The sequence below is a fragment of the Dicentrarchus labrax genome, unplaced genomic scaffold (genome assembly GCF_905237075.1).
Source record: "Dicentrarchus labrax unplaced genomic scaffold, dlabrax2021, whole genome shotgun sequence".
In the NCBI taxonomy this organism is placed as follows: Eukaryota; Metazoa; Chordata; class Actinopteri; family Moronidae; genus Dicentrarchus; species Dicentrarchus labrax.
Window position 1 is genome coordinate 26107737 of NW_026136711.1, and position 16155 is coordinate 26123891.

At 39.8% G+C, this 16155-nt stretch overlaps 2 protein-coding genes across 2 annotated transcripts; one reads left to right on the forward strand and one right to left on the reverse strand.

The window, feature by feature from the left end:
• Nucleotides 1-698: 698 nt before the first annotated feature.
• rbck1 (RanBP-type and C3HC4-type zinc finger containing 1) lies at nucleotides 699-7838 on the forward strand. The gene is made up of 13 exons (XM_051413617.1): nucleotides 699-914; nucleotides 1007-1054; nucleotides 1477-1621; nucleotides 1842-1938; nucleotides 2362-2560; nucleotides 2951-3111; nucleotides 3202-3375; nucleotides 4191-4351; nucleotides 4516-4612; nucleotides 4995-5174; nucleotides 5277-5375; nucleotides 6323-6466; nucleotides 6574-7838. Exons 2-13 carry the CDS (start codon nucleotides 1015-1017, stop codon nucleotides 6601-6603), a joined length of 1527 nt encoding a protein of 508 aa, XP_051269577.1. The 5' UTR covers nucleotides 699-914; nucleotides 1007-1014; the 3' UTR covers nucleotides 6604-7838.
• Nucleotides 7839-8392: 554 nt separating this feature from the next.
• tbc1d20 (TBC1 domain family, member 20) lies at nucleotides 8393-15670 on the reverse strand. The gene is made up of 8 exons (XM_051413618.1): nucleotides 15184-15670; nucleotides 14723-14908; nucleotides 14457-14537; nucleotides 13102-13288; nucleotides 12806-12907; nucleotides 11596-11737; nucleotides 10858-11036; nucleotides 8393-10691 (listed from the first exon to the last, which is right to left on the reverse strand). The coding sequence occupies exons 1-8, from the start codon at nucleotides 15239-15241 to the stop codon at nucleotides 10433-10435; spliced, it is 1194 nt and encodes a 397-aa protein (XP_051269578.1). The 5' UTR covers nucleotides 15242-15670; the 3' UTR covers nucleotides 8393-10432.
• Nucleotides 15671-16155: the final 485 nt, after the last annotated feature.

A 16155-nucleotide genomic window follows, 5' to 3' on the forward strand; every position in this document is an offset into this window, starting at 1 on the left:
GCTTCTGATAACCTTTTTTTTTTTTTTTTTTTTGTAGCCTAATTACTTCAAAGCATGAATCACAAGTTGTCCTATATTTAAATGTTATACACACTTCGGAAGTATAACCACAATAAAGGTGGAATTTATTCACTCATTCAGTGAATCTTACAGTTCAGAGGTCAAATATAAAATTATCTTAAAAATGAATTTGAATTCAATGTAAAGTTGAACGTTGTGAAATGTGATTTAACTAATGATGAATTCACGTCGAAGACAAGCTGTAATACTACACCAGGCCAACTTGTGACACACACTGCCATCTGCTGGATGTTAGGAGTCACTGTTTACACCTTTTCAAAAAAACAACTACACACACACGTATATATATATATATATATATATATATATATATTCCTTTATGATTATATTCCATTATATTAATCATTATAGCACATGCATGTTATAATTAAATGGAAGTAGTGCATTTGAATTAAAGAGCTGTAGGTCTAGTGTGTGACGTCGGTCTGGCCTACAGTTAAGTGTGGAAAAGAAAACAATAGATGGTGTGAACAATCTGATACTTGAAAGAGGAATTTACGGGTTTTTTCCCCCTTTTGTTTCTGTGTATTTAAAATCATCATAAAGTAGAACCCTATCAGGGGGTAAAACGAGGGGCGGAGCCGAAAAACTCTCAAGCGAGCCTTGACAATGTTCCCCTTCCTGATCTTGACTCGGTTTCACTTTCCGTTCTACCTGTCAGCGACCGAGAGGTCAGAGCCTGGACGCTGCGGAGAAGAGCAAAACAAGTAAAGTCAAGTCTTCAGTAAGCTGTCATTTTCTCATCCAGCGGGACTTATAGACTACCTTTATTACCATTAAGTCGACCAGAGGAAGTGCATGCGGACAGGACCGCAGCAACACGACCTGAGAAGGTTGGATTTTTAAACTTTGTACTGTACACTTCTCTGTTTCGTCATAACTGCGATGTTTGCGTAACACTGTGTTTGTTTACCTGTCTCTTCAGGTGTAAACATGGCTTCTGAAGTTACACCGGGACTCAATTTGAAGGAGGGTGAGCAGTTCAACTTAGTTTCGATTTTCTTTTGGGGGGCGGGGGGGAATCTAACCTAATTTCGTGGCACACATCCTACGTCTTATAAATGAGGCAGCAACCCCCATTTCATTGACTTATGTCCCAATGGAAATAATCTATAGTGTGTGTGTGTGTGTGTGTGTGTGTGTGTGTGTGTGTGTGTGTTACTGTTTAACATTGAATTCTGTATTTCAGAAGATTGTGAAGGTGAGTCATTGTTTTGATTAGTCATAGACTCACGTTCTCCTGATGTGTGTGTATGTATGTGTGACTAGAAGACTACACTGACAATGCACCATATTATACACAATACAGTGGTAACACCCATCACTAAGGAGAATTGCAGTGTGTTGATAGTAAGTCACGTGAGGGTGTGATCTCTTCCCTTCCTGCCCGTGCAGCTGAGGAACTGGCCCTCTCTCTGAGTGAAGCCCTCAGCAGTGGGGACGAACCAGAAGCTGTCAAACTTTGCCAGAGACTGGCACAGCTCTCTGTACCAGTGTCCGTCAGAATCAGCAGTCAGGCCTACCCTCAGGACTCCATAAGGTGGGGACACAACCGTGTGTAGGCACGTGTCTGTGTGTGACTTCCTTGTTTTCGTTTCCATAACAGACAATCATACACCTTATAAGATCTTCCCTTTAGAGTATGTTAGATGTGCTGTTTGTATCTGTGTGTGGAAATCTGAAGATATTTGAGTGGCTATATTGCAATAAGTAGAGACAATACAATGAAGGCTCATTCCACTGTTTGGTATTTTTTATAGGTTGTGGGTTGGAGTGGAGGATGCCCAGTCAGAGGACTACATTCCTGTGACTGTTGAGGTTTCTACTAACATGACAATTGCACAACTTAAAGAGAAGGTATGGATGTGACAGAAAACACTTACAGCACATGTTGTAACAGCCTTTTTTTTTTTTATTACTTTATTATTTATTACCATAACATATATTACTAACTTGTTAAAATTCATCAGTGGTAATTAACTGAGCCATGATCTATTAATTCTGATGTTTAACTTGTTTCTTAGCTGTTTCCTTTGTTCTATTATCAATCAGTATGGTATAGTTTGTGGTAGTAGGTCAGTGGCCCTCTGTTAATGTTTAAAGTTTTATATTTTAATAATTAATTAAATTCAAAATTAATTCTTTCTACAATTCTGTCATGTACAGATTGTTTTGTGTGGTTTTATTTAAATGCATGGCACACACACGTTCTGTTATCATCAGTCATGTAAAATCTAGTGTTACTGAACAAGCTGTCTGTCCCTCATTTTATCTTCACAGTTCAGCCATGACTTTGGGTTCGCCCCCGCGCTGCAGCGATGGGTGATCGGAAAGCGGCTGGCCCAGGACCGGGAGACGTTGTACAGCCACGGTGTCCGTGAGAATGGGGACAAAGTTTTTCTGTTTATCCTCTCCGCCCATGCTGCTCATCTCACACGGCAACAGCACAAGCTGGACCAGGAGCAACAACGCATAGAGAGTCAGAAACACACACACACGCATGCACACTGTTGATTGTAATAAAGTGATGAATGCTCTCATTTATCTACCATCTACTCCTGCTATCACACAATGCTTTTTCAGTGGCAATTTAATACATTTTAGGCAAAACACTTAATTAGGCAAAATCTGATTAAATAAGAAGTAAACAGAAGGGAGCCCTGGTAGCTCACCTGGTACAGCTGGCCCTGAGTCTGGACCTGTGGCACTTTGCTGTGTGTCAATTATATTATTTGACAGTGTCTGCTATTTGAGACACGTTTTGGTCAATAATGAAACTATATTGAGGTTCAATAGGCTCCTTACAGGTGGACTTAACAAGTCAACTTTCCGGTTACATCTGTTTTATGGAATGATATTCTATTCTTAGGCATTGTGGAGTCAATGCAGACGATGCAACTTTTGCCCAGAGGGCTGGGAGTAGGTGGTGGTGACAAGACAGCCCCTCCCCCAGAGACTCAACACACTCCTCCTCCTCCTCCTCCTAAACCCGCGACTGCTCCTAAACCAGTTGTGCCTCCTAAACCTCAGGTCAGAATACAAACTTTGCATTATCCATTATGTCTAGCATGTGTAGACTGTACAAGCATACTATATATACTATACTTTGTTTGGGTGTAGCTGGGCTGGGCCTGCACTATGTGTACGTTCATGAACAAACCAACGCGTCCTGGCTGTGAGATGTGTGGAGGGGAGCGTCCAGAGGATTATGAGGTGCCCAACATCTACCAACCAGACCAGGAGGAAATTCTTCGAATTCAACAGGAAAAGCTGGCCATGTTGCAGTACGAACAGGTAGCAACTAGGATTCCTAAAATCTTTTTAGCCTTATGCCAAATTTATATCCCGATTTAACCTAACCCAGGTCACTGAGACTCATTAAAACATATACATGTATCATATTGTTGTTGTGAGGCAACCGATCGGCAATAGACCCGCAACACAGTGCAGATGGAATCTTTGGCATCTTAGCTTTGTATTTCTAAAACTTAAAGGTATATATACTCTCAGTGGCCACATTATTAGGCACACCTACAATCCATTCCAATTTAGTACAACAGCTCTTGCTTTTGTTGATATTGTCAGAAATGTGTTAGTTAAATGTTTATTATTGACGTCATAGTTAAAGAAGAAAAGTGTTTTCCAATGTTTTGTCCTCTCTATTTGCATATAGTGGAAGAATATTAGAAACACCTCTCAATATATTATAGTCCAACACAACCTCATTAGTAACTATGGCCTTAATGCTAACGGAGCTAATATCTCCATTCATCAAAACCCTACTCTACTCTCTTGTACAGAAGAGGATGTTTGATAGCTGAACTAACAGTCTTTATGATATGTATGCTAAATGCAGAACCAATAGATTACACGTATACACTACATCAACAAATAGATTGAAGAATGGGTTAGTGAACATAAAAGCACCACAAGTCCATAAAAACGTTGGTGAGGCTCTCGGAAACCACTAAAGCTAAAGAGAATGTAGCAGTTGTTTCACTTTCATTTTTCAGGAAGCAGGGGAGTCTGCTGTTTGTAATGAGTCATAAAAAAATCTGTAATGAATCTTTGTGTTATGATTGTGTCTTCCCCCTCCCCGGGTGATGAAGGCTCAGCGGGAGGAACGAGAGAGGAATTACCTGCATTTGTTGGCAACAGAGGGCCAGAACCTCATCTTCAACACCACAGAGATAGACTGTCCCATCTGCTTCTCTACCCTGGAGCCAGGAGAGGGCATCGTGCTCAGAGAGTGTCTACACACCTTCTGCAGGTCTGACGCAGTAAATGATTTTAGCTTTGTCATATGTTGTAAAGATGATAAGAATAATCTGTATTCTTTCTAAAGGTACAGTCTAAAATGCAGAATGTTATATGGTAAGTATTTAATTTGTTTATATATTTGTATTTTTCTTGTGTGTGTGTGTGTGTGTTTAGGGAGTGTCTGAAAGGGACAATAGTGAACAGTCAGGATGCTGAGGTGTCTTGTCCCGACGCATGTGAGAGCAAGCTACTGGACCGAGAGATCCAAGCGGTGAGTGTAAGACTGGAAAACAAGGAACTTTGTACAAGTCACAATCTAAAAGATGAACTGGAAAATTATAACATACAAAATAAATAAATAAATGTGTTACAACTATGACTAGAATTTTAGTTTTTAGTTTCAGTGCACAATGATTACAGAAAGTTGTTACAATTAAAATTAGCACATTAGCTTTTGATCATCTAGACCCAGTATGTGTGTCTGCACTGTTTGGTCAGAATAATATAAAGGTTTCTTTTCTTTAAAAAGAGGATTTTCTTCAGGCAGCAGGTTACAAGTTCTTTATTTCTTTTTCCTACAAGATAACAATCCTACAGTATTGTACACTCTTACTCACTTTCACTTTCACTATTCTCTCTGATTCTGGATACAGCTGCTCACCGAAGAGGAGCACCAGCGGTTTCTGGAGTTGCGCCTGAGCATCGCAGAAAGTCGCTCGGAGCACAGCTTCCACTGTCAGACTCCCAACTGCCGAGGGTGGTGCATCTACGAGGATGAAGTCGACGAGTTCCACTGTGAGCTCTGCGACGAAACCAACTGCATTCTCTGCAGGGTAACGTTTTGACATTTACTACTATTTTAACTGACGCTGATTTTATGACTGTGCAGTCATAGTAGAAGCACCAAACATAAAGAAAGTTGTGTGTGTTTGCAGGCCATCCATAATGATATGAACTGTAAGGACTACCAGGATGACCTGCGCATCCGAGCAGAGAACGACCAGGCGGCTCAGCAAACTAAGCAGATGCTGGAGGTAGGTCAACCTTAAAATTCTGTGCGATAACTTGGCACAGGAGTGGCCTCCTGGTCAGAGGGTCACAGCCAGCAGTCTGTTGCACTTTTGACAAATGAACAGTCGTGTGCTCCTTTGTGCTTGCAGATCAGATCAGAAACATGTGTAACAGTAACATCCCTGATAAATAAGAGAGCACATCAGTTCCTGTGCAGCACTGCAATCTTGTTATAGTGCACTACTCAGTATGCCACAGACCAGTACAGGACATTATGAAGGGTCTTAAATGCAGCTAAGTACATCCCGTAGGAGTCAATTAAAATACTGGTGTAATTAAAAGTTAATCTAGCTTACCATTAAAAAGTCATCAAATGTTTTATGATGAATCGTGAATAAAATCAGATATTTGCATTGTATTCTGGACTGGATTCGCTTCTTTATCTACAAACTGGGAGGGCTGGTGGAGATACTGTTTTGTTTTACATTCATTTTGAGTGCTCTTTCATCAGTGTGGGCTTTGTAAGTACATTTGAGGAAGTGTTACTTAATATTTTATAGAGTCGATGCATGTTTACAAAATTAGTTTTCTAAATTCAGGCACTGACCCTGTCTAGTTAGTTGTACTCTATGTTTTAATCCACATTTTAATTGCACGTAAAAACTGTTAAATAAAATAATGTTTGTGGCTCCAGCAACAACTCAGACTGATTTGGTTTAGGCTTTCCATGAACCAAAGTGGCCAGTGTGTTGTCCCATGATCTAAGTTCTAGATCTAAATTTTGTTTAGTTAGATGGATGACGGTATTTGTATTATGTAACTGCATAATTTTGCTTTTTGTGTACTCAAATCACCATCATGCTCCTTGAATTGCATCGTTTGTACCACAAGTGTTGATTGTCTGAATAGTTTGTGTGCATTTCATTACACTACTTTACAATTGACCTGCTTTCACTGTATTTGAACACAGAGCTTGCTACAGAATGGGGAGGCCATGAAATGTCCACGGTGTGACATCATCGTCCAGAAGAAAGACGGCTGTGATTGGATCTGCTGTTTGATGTGCAAGACAGAAATCTGCTGGGTCACCAAACAAGCTCGCTGGGGCCCGAATGTAAAAGCATTTCCTTACACAGCGTTTAGTTTTGTATTCAGGTAAAGTTAGCTCATGTGTTCGAGCCGTGCATATGACTTTGCTGTTTTGTTTGTTGTATTTTACAGGGAAAGGGCGACACATCCTGGGGGCTGTAGATGCCGAGTCAATAATCAGCCATGCCATCCCAACTGCCAAAATTGCCACTGAGGGAAGCACACTAATGAACACACACAGCTGCAAGTGCATGCACTGTCTTAAGAAACATAGACGTCCGCTGAGGCTTAAGCTGCCGGCTACATTCATGTGGTTATTTTTTCTTACTTTTAAGTTTACGGTTTTTCAGTGTGCCTTAGTGTCTTGTTACTAAGGCACACCTTTCTTCAACTGTGTGGTAGATATAAATGCCATACACATGCTATACAGACTGCCAGCTACATCTCCGCAGCTGAGGATACTAACTCTCAATGTGAGAAAATAAGCTTTACTGGGATCTTCTGCTATAATAATCCTTTTTTTTTTGTGATAAATTAATGCTTGCTATACATGTTGACCACTGGCTACTGCTTTTGTCACAATTCAGTTTGATGAGCCAGCAATGATATTGTGTTTACTTGAGTTTGGCTTCTACTCAATACACATACATTCCTCAGAGAAAGACACCAGAATATTTGTCTTTTATCTTTAAAGACAAATATGCAAGAAATGGCTAAAACTCATATACAGTAAATTAAAATGTCACTCGACAGCTAACATCTCCATAAATAAGGAATTCCTATTGTGTTTTTTTCCTTTGTGAAGTATGGCTACAACTAATTAATAGTAGTGATCATTCATGAATAATATATAGTTTTATAACTCATCATTTAATGTATAAAGCAGCAGAACTCCAGACAAATGTGTGTTATATGGAGCCCAAAGTGATGTCTTCCTAACTAATCTGATCCGAATGTTTGTTTTATGTTGTAACATACGGTGGTTATGTTTGCTGTTTTTGCCAAAAAATTATTGATTTGTTATAATTATTATAGCAGATTTTATTTCAGTCTACTTATCAGACTGTGGTGAAGGATTTCGTTTACATTGAATGTGTTCGTAATGCAAAACAAGCTGCTCTGATGCACTTAATAACTGAAATATCAGGTTAAATGGCACAATGGACAAATGATGCTTTATTTTTGTAAGATTTCAAGATTTTATCTGTACGTCTTAAGTGTTCGTTCTTTAAGAGCTACAATAACCAATGTACTATTATATATATACATATATATATATATATACACAATATTTTTTTCATGTCTATATCAATGAAGTTTGTTGAGTTTCACTAGCAAGTGTTTTAGAGTGACATGCCGTAACTCTAATAAACTGGAACAACGAGCATAGCATGCTAGCATTGTAACAGAATGAAATATGTCAACAGAAACTTCGATGAACAACTGGTCTGACCAAAGACAGCTTACTCTAATGAAGTATGGCTGAAGCTGACGAAGAGCAGCTGAATCAAACAGGATAGCTGAGGCTGATAAGCCTGACAGAATAGTTTAGGCTGAATAAAGTTTAGCCAGCCGTACAAGCTGAGTCTGGGATTCTTAACACTAGAATAGCCATGGTGGTCATTTTGACCCTTTGTCAAATTTACATGCGCAATAACTTTGTTAAATTAAAAAAAACATTGCTACTGGTACCTGAAAATACCTAAAAGTATCTGTATTTCTATTTCCATTTATCCAGTTTTTGAAATAGTTATTACACAAAAGGTAAAGAAAATGTTCTAGCTCTAGTAGTTATGGGATCCTAGTGTTAAATGGTCAAGTTAAAGGTTCAGATGGATATTGAAAAAGATTTGACTTTGCCCTTAAATCTTAATACCTGTGTACTCTGCTGTTATATACTATTTACATATACATTTGTTCCCACACTAATATGTGGCGGTGTCGAAATACATTGAACAGTTTCACTCTAGTTTATTAGCATTCTCTTGTACAACTTTACATTAGTATGACAGATTCATTATAACAAAATAAACATAAAAGGCAGTTAAATCAATTAGTGCAATGAAAACCACTGAGAGCAGATACATGGTGCATTACAATACTGCTGAACAACTACACTCTCAGGCACCTCAGAGCGTCCTTGGACATGTTCCAGGTCACCTTAATTTTTTAGGAGTTTGTAGATTAAATACCAGCTTAAAACGTGGCTCTACAAAGGCAATTAACCAGTCAACTATAATATAGAAATGAGATGCCCAGATATTCTGTCCCTACTATAGCAAAAAGAAAACTTCTTTCAACGTGTAATTTTTTTTTAGTTGACTGGTTGTTGTGCCGTACATTGCAGGTGACCTTAAACTCAGTCAATAATTCTGAAGACTTCAAAATACATCTTAAAGATTACAGATGACCCACTGCCTTAAAATGAAGTGCTCTGATTAAACTATTTACTATTTAGTTTTTTGGCTATTCCGGTGAGTGCCATACGACTGTAACCAAAACAATCCCCTATTACTCCAACTATGTGACTGAATGAAAATGACTGGAACAATGGAATGAGCTGGACTGCCCCTGAAATGCAAATGCTACACTCAAAGCAATCCAACTTGCTAAATGGCATGTGTTACAAATAAAGCTAATGTCATCTTTAAAACAGAAACATTGGATAGCATTAATTTGAAGGCTCAGGCGCTTTTTCTGATAGGAGCACCCTTACAGTAGGAGAGCACAAAACGCCTATCAAACTCATTATAAAGTGATTTTGCAAAACAAATGCAGTCAGTGCAAACTGGGTCCCCCGCCCCCATCCCAACACAAGGACTATAGTGTCTACTTCATTTTACTTGCTATTCATCCCAGCTTTGATATTTTCTGTTACCAGGCATTGAGTGAGTGAGTGTGTTGCTGAACTACAACTTTTACTCCATAAAAGTGACGCAGAAAACCTACCCTTGTCATTTGGGGCCATGACACCCAGACACATCTTTAAGGTTACACAACTAAACAATTAAGTGAGTGAAGTATTTGGGAAGCTCTAATAAAACAATTTCAATATGGTTGATTTTTTTTTTTACTTTGTAGACTGTGAAAGCAGTACTCCTTTCTGGGGCCTAATACTCTCTCTTCAGCACGCTACAATACATTTACTTCATTAACACCACATTTAGTTTAAAACATCTTACAGTTAAGTTTAGCTGACCCCAACCATGAGCCAGAATTAAAATGTGTAGTCCAGGGTGACAACTGTTTTAAAGATAACGAGCCGCAGAAAGGAAAAATATAAATAAATAAATTTTTCTTGACCAAAACGGCCTATTCAAACAACTGAAAAGGGACAAAATAACCTAAAAAAAAATAATAAAATAGAGACCTTAAAAAGTGTTTGTGTGTCATGGCCATGTTTTTTTACAGCTGCTTGCATACCTATAAATAAAAAAAAACAGTAAATTATACAAAGAGGATTCTAACAATCCTCTATTTGGTCTCAGTCCAGGTATCAAATAGATAACAAATGGGTTGTGACCATACACACACATACATACACTCTCATACATTCACTCCAGCTCTCTTAATTGGCAGCAGTTTCAAGTGTAGTGAGTCCACCAAGCTTTCAGCATAAATCTCTGTGAGCATAACTCAATATCAGATTATCCTAATACCAAATATAAATACACTTTAATGATGACACCATCAGTCATAGTTCTTAGAAATACAGTCTCTCCATTATAACAGGATTCTTCATTTCAACAGTTACACTGGTGTGGGCTCTTCAGGAGTCATAAAAAAAGACCCTACATAGGATGTGTAGAAACATCCTGGAGGATGAAAGAGGTGCGTTAACTGGTTCAGTTTAGAGACAAATGTACACTCCAGATAGTGTTATGGACTGCAGGGTTTGTGGTTTAAATAATTAGAGGGTTCTTGGAAACAGACCCACCAGTTAGATTTGGTCAAGGACAGATTTGTGGCATAGGGATAAAATAGGAGCAGTTCAAGGAAACAAGTCCAGTTTGGGGGCCCACTCCAGGGCAGTGTTGACCACAGCGAGAGCTGCTGCCCCTAAAGCCACTGTCAGACCCATGACTGCTAGTCGAACAAACCGCCGTGCTGCTGAAGGTCGGGCCACTGTTGAGCTCGCCGCCGCGCTTTCCAGTGCAGCCTGTTTCTGTCTGCGTCGGCGACGGAGAACAGAGTCCGGTCGCTGTTGAGTGGACGCAAGGTCAAAGTCCTTAAAGGTAGAGGACGCCATGCTTAGGAGGAAAAGAGACAGATACATAGAGAGACCAAGACAGACAGAATATAAAAGTGTTAATGAAAAAACTGGAGTAACTGGAGCCGTTGAGAAGTAGAAGAAAGTGAAATATGCGAGTGTGAATGCACCTAAAGGTAAGGTGGTAACCATGAGGGGTTAAGTACCTGTCATGTGAGGCAGCCTCTCTGGCCAGTTCAGAGGGAGGGAACTGGACAAAGAGGTCTCCTGCTCGGCTGATGAGTGTTTCATATGGCAGATCCTGGGGAATCTGAGACAGCAAGTGATGAACCATGGCCATATCACATTCACAGTCCAGCACCTCCTCTTCTCTGTACAGTACGATCTGCAACACAAGTACCAATAAAACATATTTGTTATTACACACTGAAAACTAAACAGGCTATTACCCATCAGACATACAAGGACTTAGAGTGACATGTTGGAGATGTTCAGGTTAGCCAAACTTGATTTATTATTATGATTTAATATAACTGCAGAGCCTTGATTTTATCAATAAACTGCTCAATCAACAACAACTTATTTCTACCTTTACCTTTCTTAATACAGGAGAGGTTCTAGTGTCATCACATTCTAGCAACCTGCACTATATCTTCAACTACAACTCACCCAATGGAGCAACATAATCATCACAATAATAATAACAATATATCCTTAAGCTGTCACAAAGGCCTATTGTGCAGTCAAGCCTCAAATAAAAGAGGACACCTCCACAAAGGGTAACCGCTAGCCTCTGACTCACAAATCAATACACACTTTAACTCCTACAAATGCTCTTGCCTCAAACTGATTCAGCAGACTTAGTTCATGTACTGTAAATTAAAGTTAGGTTTCTCAATCCGTCCCCTCTGGACTGCAAACTAGTGTTGATATAGGAAGCTCACCACAGCAGCAAAGTAGATGGGCATCAAAGGATGGCAGGCCAGGAAGAAGTCATACAACCGGACAACATGGCGGAAGTCTGACAGAACGTGGCCAAACCAGGTGATCAGCCAACTGAGAGCGAAGACTGTGCCCACCTCGGCCCTAAGAGTCAATCAGTACATGACAGGAATCAACTTACGTCAGCACACAAAACAGTAAAGCGTGCTCATGCTCCACTTCAGGATTAATGTCTAGCACTCAACACCAGAAATGATTAAAAGGGGTTTTGCTATAGGATCTGGAACTGAAAGATATAGAAGGGAACAGTCATGTCAGCCCTCCAAGCGGAGGACTTCATGACCTCTGCTGTTAAGTCTCTAGAGATGTAACTTGAGCTGTCATAATAGGATCAGTACGTTGTAAGTGCACAGTCACCTTCTCCTTCACTTTAGAGTTGAGAGTGTGAGGTTCAACATTAATCTTGGCTGCTTTAAAACACTTGGAAGAAGATATTTCTATAATAATAGGTATGTCAGAAAGGTGGCAGATACAGCAAATCTAAGTATTATTGACCATCATGGAATTTCTCTTTGGATTATAGCCATGATATTGGAAGCATCGCTGAACATGCACTTCTGTCTGTCTGCCAATAAACCATACTGTTAATACATAATTTGTTTCTTGAAAAAGTAATAACTCTGATATTAAATGTTGCATGTCTAAACATTTCGTAAATCTCACATTAACATCAACATTTTTTCTGTTAGGTTTGTAATTTGAAATGTCAAAGCTCGTAATGGTGATGCTTGCATAATTACAACAGTGGCAGCAGTTCACATTAACTACCACCACCATAGATATTGTATATCTCCTGCTATCATCTTGACAGGGATGGCAGGATTCATATAAAGCAATAGTGCTTCAGACAGAAACAAAATAGACTTGTATTCATTTAAAACAGCAGCCACTGGTGGAAATAATTTGTAGAGTAGATTTAAATGATATTACATTTCATAACCATAAGGAAAGCTGTGTTGGGTATGAAGCTTATTTTAAATCTCTTAACGTCCTACCCTAATTACAGCAAATACAGGAAATCATATTCATACTGCAAATAAAGTGAGGATGAATTTCTCATTTGGAAAAGTCTCATGTCTTATAAATAACCTCTGATGGGATAGAGAAAATAATGATTTGTACTGTTATCACTTAAAAAGCAAAGAGGCTTACTGTTGCATGAAGTCATGCACTTCAGGGTTGACCCTGTCAATGATGGGCATCAAATAGTTAAGAATGTGTTTTGTGTTGTCCATGGTAGGATCCATGAAGTCCCTGGAAGAGCATAAAACAGAGCATTTTTAGAGTGCACAATGGACCATTGTTGAAGAAGGTGAAGGAGGAAGGCAAGGAAGGAAAGGAGTTTTTTTTTATCTGACATGTGGACACATAACAGAGAAAGAAAAACAAAGTAAAAGCTGGTAGGTAAAAAAAGCTGCTGCAGATAAATGTATCCATATAGTAAGTACCTGAGATGATGCGTGGAGAGCTTTTCCACAAGAGCAGTTGCAAGGCGCTCTCCCAGGACCAATAAGAAGGTGACAACAATGTCATGGTATCCTTGGTAGTAGTGCAGCTGGGAATTACGTTTCAGAACCCGGAGGATGATGTCAATTAGCTCTTCCTGAAGACCCTCCCTCTGCTCATCTGGCATACCTGTGATAGTGCACCCAACATAAAATACAGTTGTTAATTTATATAGGCTTTGGGTGTTCCACTACATTAGTGACCTCATAAATATAACATACCAGAGTTGCAGCCATATCAATTTTCCATAACCAATTCAGTCATAATTTGTTCAAGCTGACTGATGCTGGTATGATTAACCGCAGTAGACACAGTGCTTGCTGTATTATACTCCTCAGTCAAATAGAAGATAATCCCAGTATTGAATGGCATCATTCATTGCTTGTTCAAGGGCCAGTCAAACATGCCAGAAAAGAATTAATGGGGAAAAAATGCAGGGTAAAAGCTAATTCTGCTGTGCTCGGAGTAATACATTAATTAATATATATTGAAGAAAAATGACAGACATATACAATACCGTATATTAAATCTATTAAAGTCTTTCCCTCTGCAAGTAACAATTAATTCTACAGTTTTATTTTGAAGGCAGAACAATCCGACCAACTGTGACTTCTTTACTGACAGCTATCACAGTTACGGACAGATCAAACTTAACTGAGATTATCTCAATAGAAAAGCATTTTGGGAGCAGCTCCTTCAAGCGCAGTGTTAAATCGATAGATCTTTACTTACCAACCTAAGTATTAATACTAATAGTAATATGAATGCTCGTGAGCTGGACTGGCAAAGGTTCTAGCAGTGCAGTGTGGACAATACGGCTGCACCCTTTAAGAGCTCTTCTGGAATTTTGTCGGTGTGCCAAGTTGACTACCAGTAAAAGTAACGGTACGCTACAGGAGGTAGAGTAGTGGCAAAGTTTTGACACTGCATTGGTCTGTAGGATAATCAATGTACATTTGCTTACAGAGACACACTGATGGCTTTATAAAAGAGAGGAAGACTACTACTCAAAAATGTTGCACTGGTATTGAACTAAATATTGACAGATTTCAAATGAAAGCTAACTCTACGACTTTGTATATATGTTGTTTGTTTCTAATTTAAGGATGGTGAAAAAAAAAAACCCTTGACTTACAAACTATTAGTGACAATACACTATATTCAACACAACCACTTGTAAGTCAAACGCTCTATATTTGATGCACCACAGCTTGGTTGTATGTGTGTGTGTGTCTGTTCCTGTAGGAATATACACACAGCAGGGCTTCATGAAACAGAAGGTATGGGTTCAACTCACCAGGTGGAAACCTCCGCAGCGAGCGCTGGACATCCAGCAACACCTGGTTGTAGTCCTTGTTATTCTCCCGCTCCACCGTTTCTGGACAAGACACGCCACCATCAGCATTACCATACACAAGTTAAATACTGTATGTGGGAGAGCTTGCACCTGCTAAGACTCTCTATGTTAATATTTGTCATGTATAGTGGAAAAGTGAGTGTCTGTGCCATGGCACATAGATATCCTACACTGCTCTGTTTAAGCATATGCAGCTGACATGATACCTGGCTCTTGATCCAAGACGTGAAGGGGGACGTTGAGAAGCCGAGGCCAGACTTGACAGCGTATCTCATCGGTCAGCAGTCCTCCTTCACTGATAGCCATCCTCCTCAAAGCTGCCACATCCACCGGACTCGCACTAAGGGCCTGTGTGATGTCCGCAACTTTCCTCTTCCGCCTGGTGTCCCAGTCTGAGACACATAAATAAGAAGCACCATTTTAAATTGGCTAAGTTAGCCTGTGTTTACTTTCCCCTTCCAACAGTGAGTTAGTGTTTACATGCTGCTAACGAAGGTTAACACATTTGGTTATGGTTATGCAGGGCTCAGTTATCCAGCTTCCAGCAGCAGACACAAACTATCGCGTTTATAACATTAAAATGAAATTCGTTTTTTTCTGCTGCAATGCCTTAAACATACGACTGCCCCTAATAATGAAGGCAGCTAGCAAACTTAGCGACACTTACCGTTGCCTTGCTTCCCATTCACAGGTGACGAGGCACCAACACTTCTCGAGTTCTTCATTTTCTTTCTCCACTTCTCGATGTGTGTCCTCGCTAGATTGCATTACTTGCCATCCTCCTTCGTTTGGCTAACCAAGACTTAGCCCGATTTTCTTTTTATCGTGGCCGCCGCCAGCTAGCTGTCAAATTAGCAAGGCCAGCTCTCATCCAAAACACACGGCCCGGTGAGTGTTAGCTCCTCAGTCTTAGCTAGCTAGTTATCAAGCTCACACTGCACTGCCCCGGTTCCGAAACTGCTATTTTCAGCGACACGGCCATGGTTACTGAGACTGCTGACTTACTGGTTAACAAACAGGAAAACACCGGTGAATATAAGTGAGGTTAAAGTGGTGCCACGGCTACATGTTTACATTGACGGAGGCGACCAATGGGACACAGCGAGCTTTAGCTAGCCTCCCTACTCAGACACAATGATGACGTAGGGTCCAGATGATGGGAGGAGGTGAGGTGAGGAGGAGGAGGAGGAGGAGGAGGAGGAAGAGGAGGCTGTGTTTAGCGAATGAGGAAGTCACCAAGTTCATTTAGTTATTCACCTAAATTATTTGCACTTTTCTCCTTTTTAATTGGACTACTTCTACTGTGACCTAATACATTGTACATTCAAATATTGTACTATGTTTTTGTTAATGCCAGTTTTATTTATTTTTTTTATTTTTGAAGAAAGCAATGCCACCTAATGGGTGAGAAGCTGGCAAACAGGACCCCCTCCCCGGCTGATTAATTAATTGATCGGAAGACATCTTCGAGTTGTCAATCAAAAGCAACAAAAGAAAATTTAAGAAATATAAAGAAGTAGTGTTCAGAGGCACCAGTGTTTTCTATGAATTGTGCTGACTTTGTTTCTAAAGACCTGTTTTATAATGTGATCGAGTTGTGTTTTCTCGAAACAAGAACAAGCCACATCAAGATCAAGAC

What these genes read in the sequence shown, in the direction of transcription:
- rbck1 (XM_051413617.1), top strand. Translation starts at nt 1,015, where the DNA reads ATGGCTTCTGAAGTTACACCGGGACTCAATTTGAAGGAGG. An exon ending in TTGTGCCTCCTAAACCTCAG is followed by an intron (nt 3,112 to 3,201) that starts GTCAGAATACAA and finishes GTTTGGGTGTAG; the next exon opens with CTGGGCTGGGCCTGCACTAT. An exon ending in CCAACTGCATTCTCTGCAGG is followed by an intron (nt 5,175 to 5,276) that starts GTAACGTTTTGA and finishes GTGTGTTTGCAG; the next exon opens with GCCATCCATAATGATATGAA.
- tbc1d20 (XM_051413618.1), bottom strand. Translation starts at nt 15,241, where the DNA reads ATGAAGAACTCGAGAAGTGTTGGTGCCTCGTCACCTGTGAATGGGAAG. An exon ending in GAATGGGAAGCAAGGCAACG is followed by an intron (nt 14,909 to 15,183) that starts GTAAGTGTCGCT and finishes TATGTGTCTCAG; the next exon opens with ACTGGGACACCAGGCGGAAG. An exon ending in GCTGCGGAGGTTTCCACCTG is followed by an intron (nt 13,289 to 14,456) that starts GTGAGTTGAACC and finishes GCACTATCACAG; the next exon opens with GTATGCCAGATGAGCAGAGG.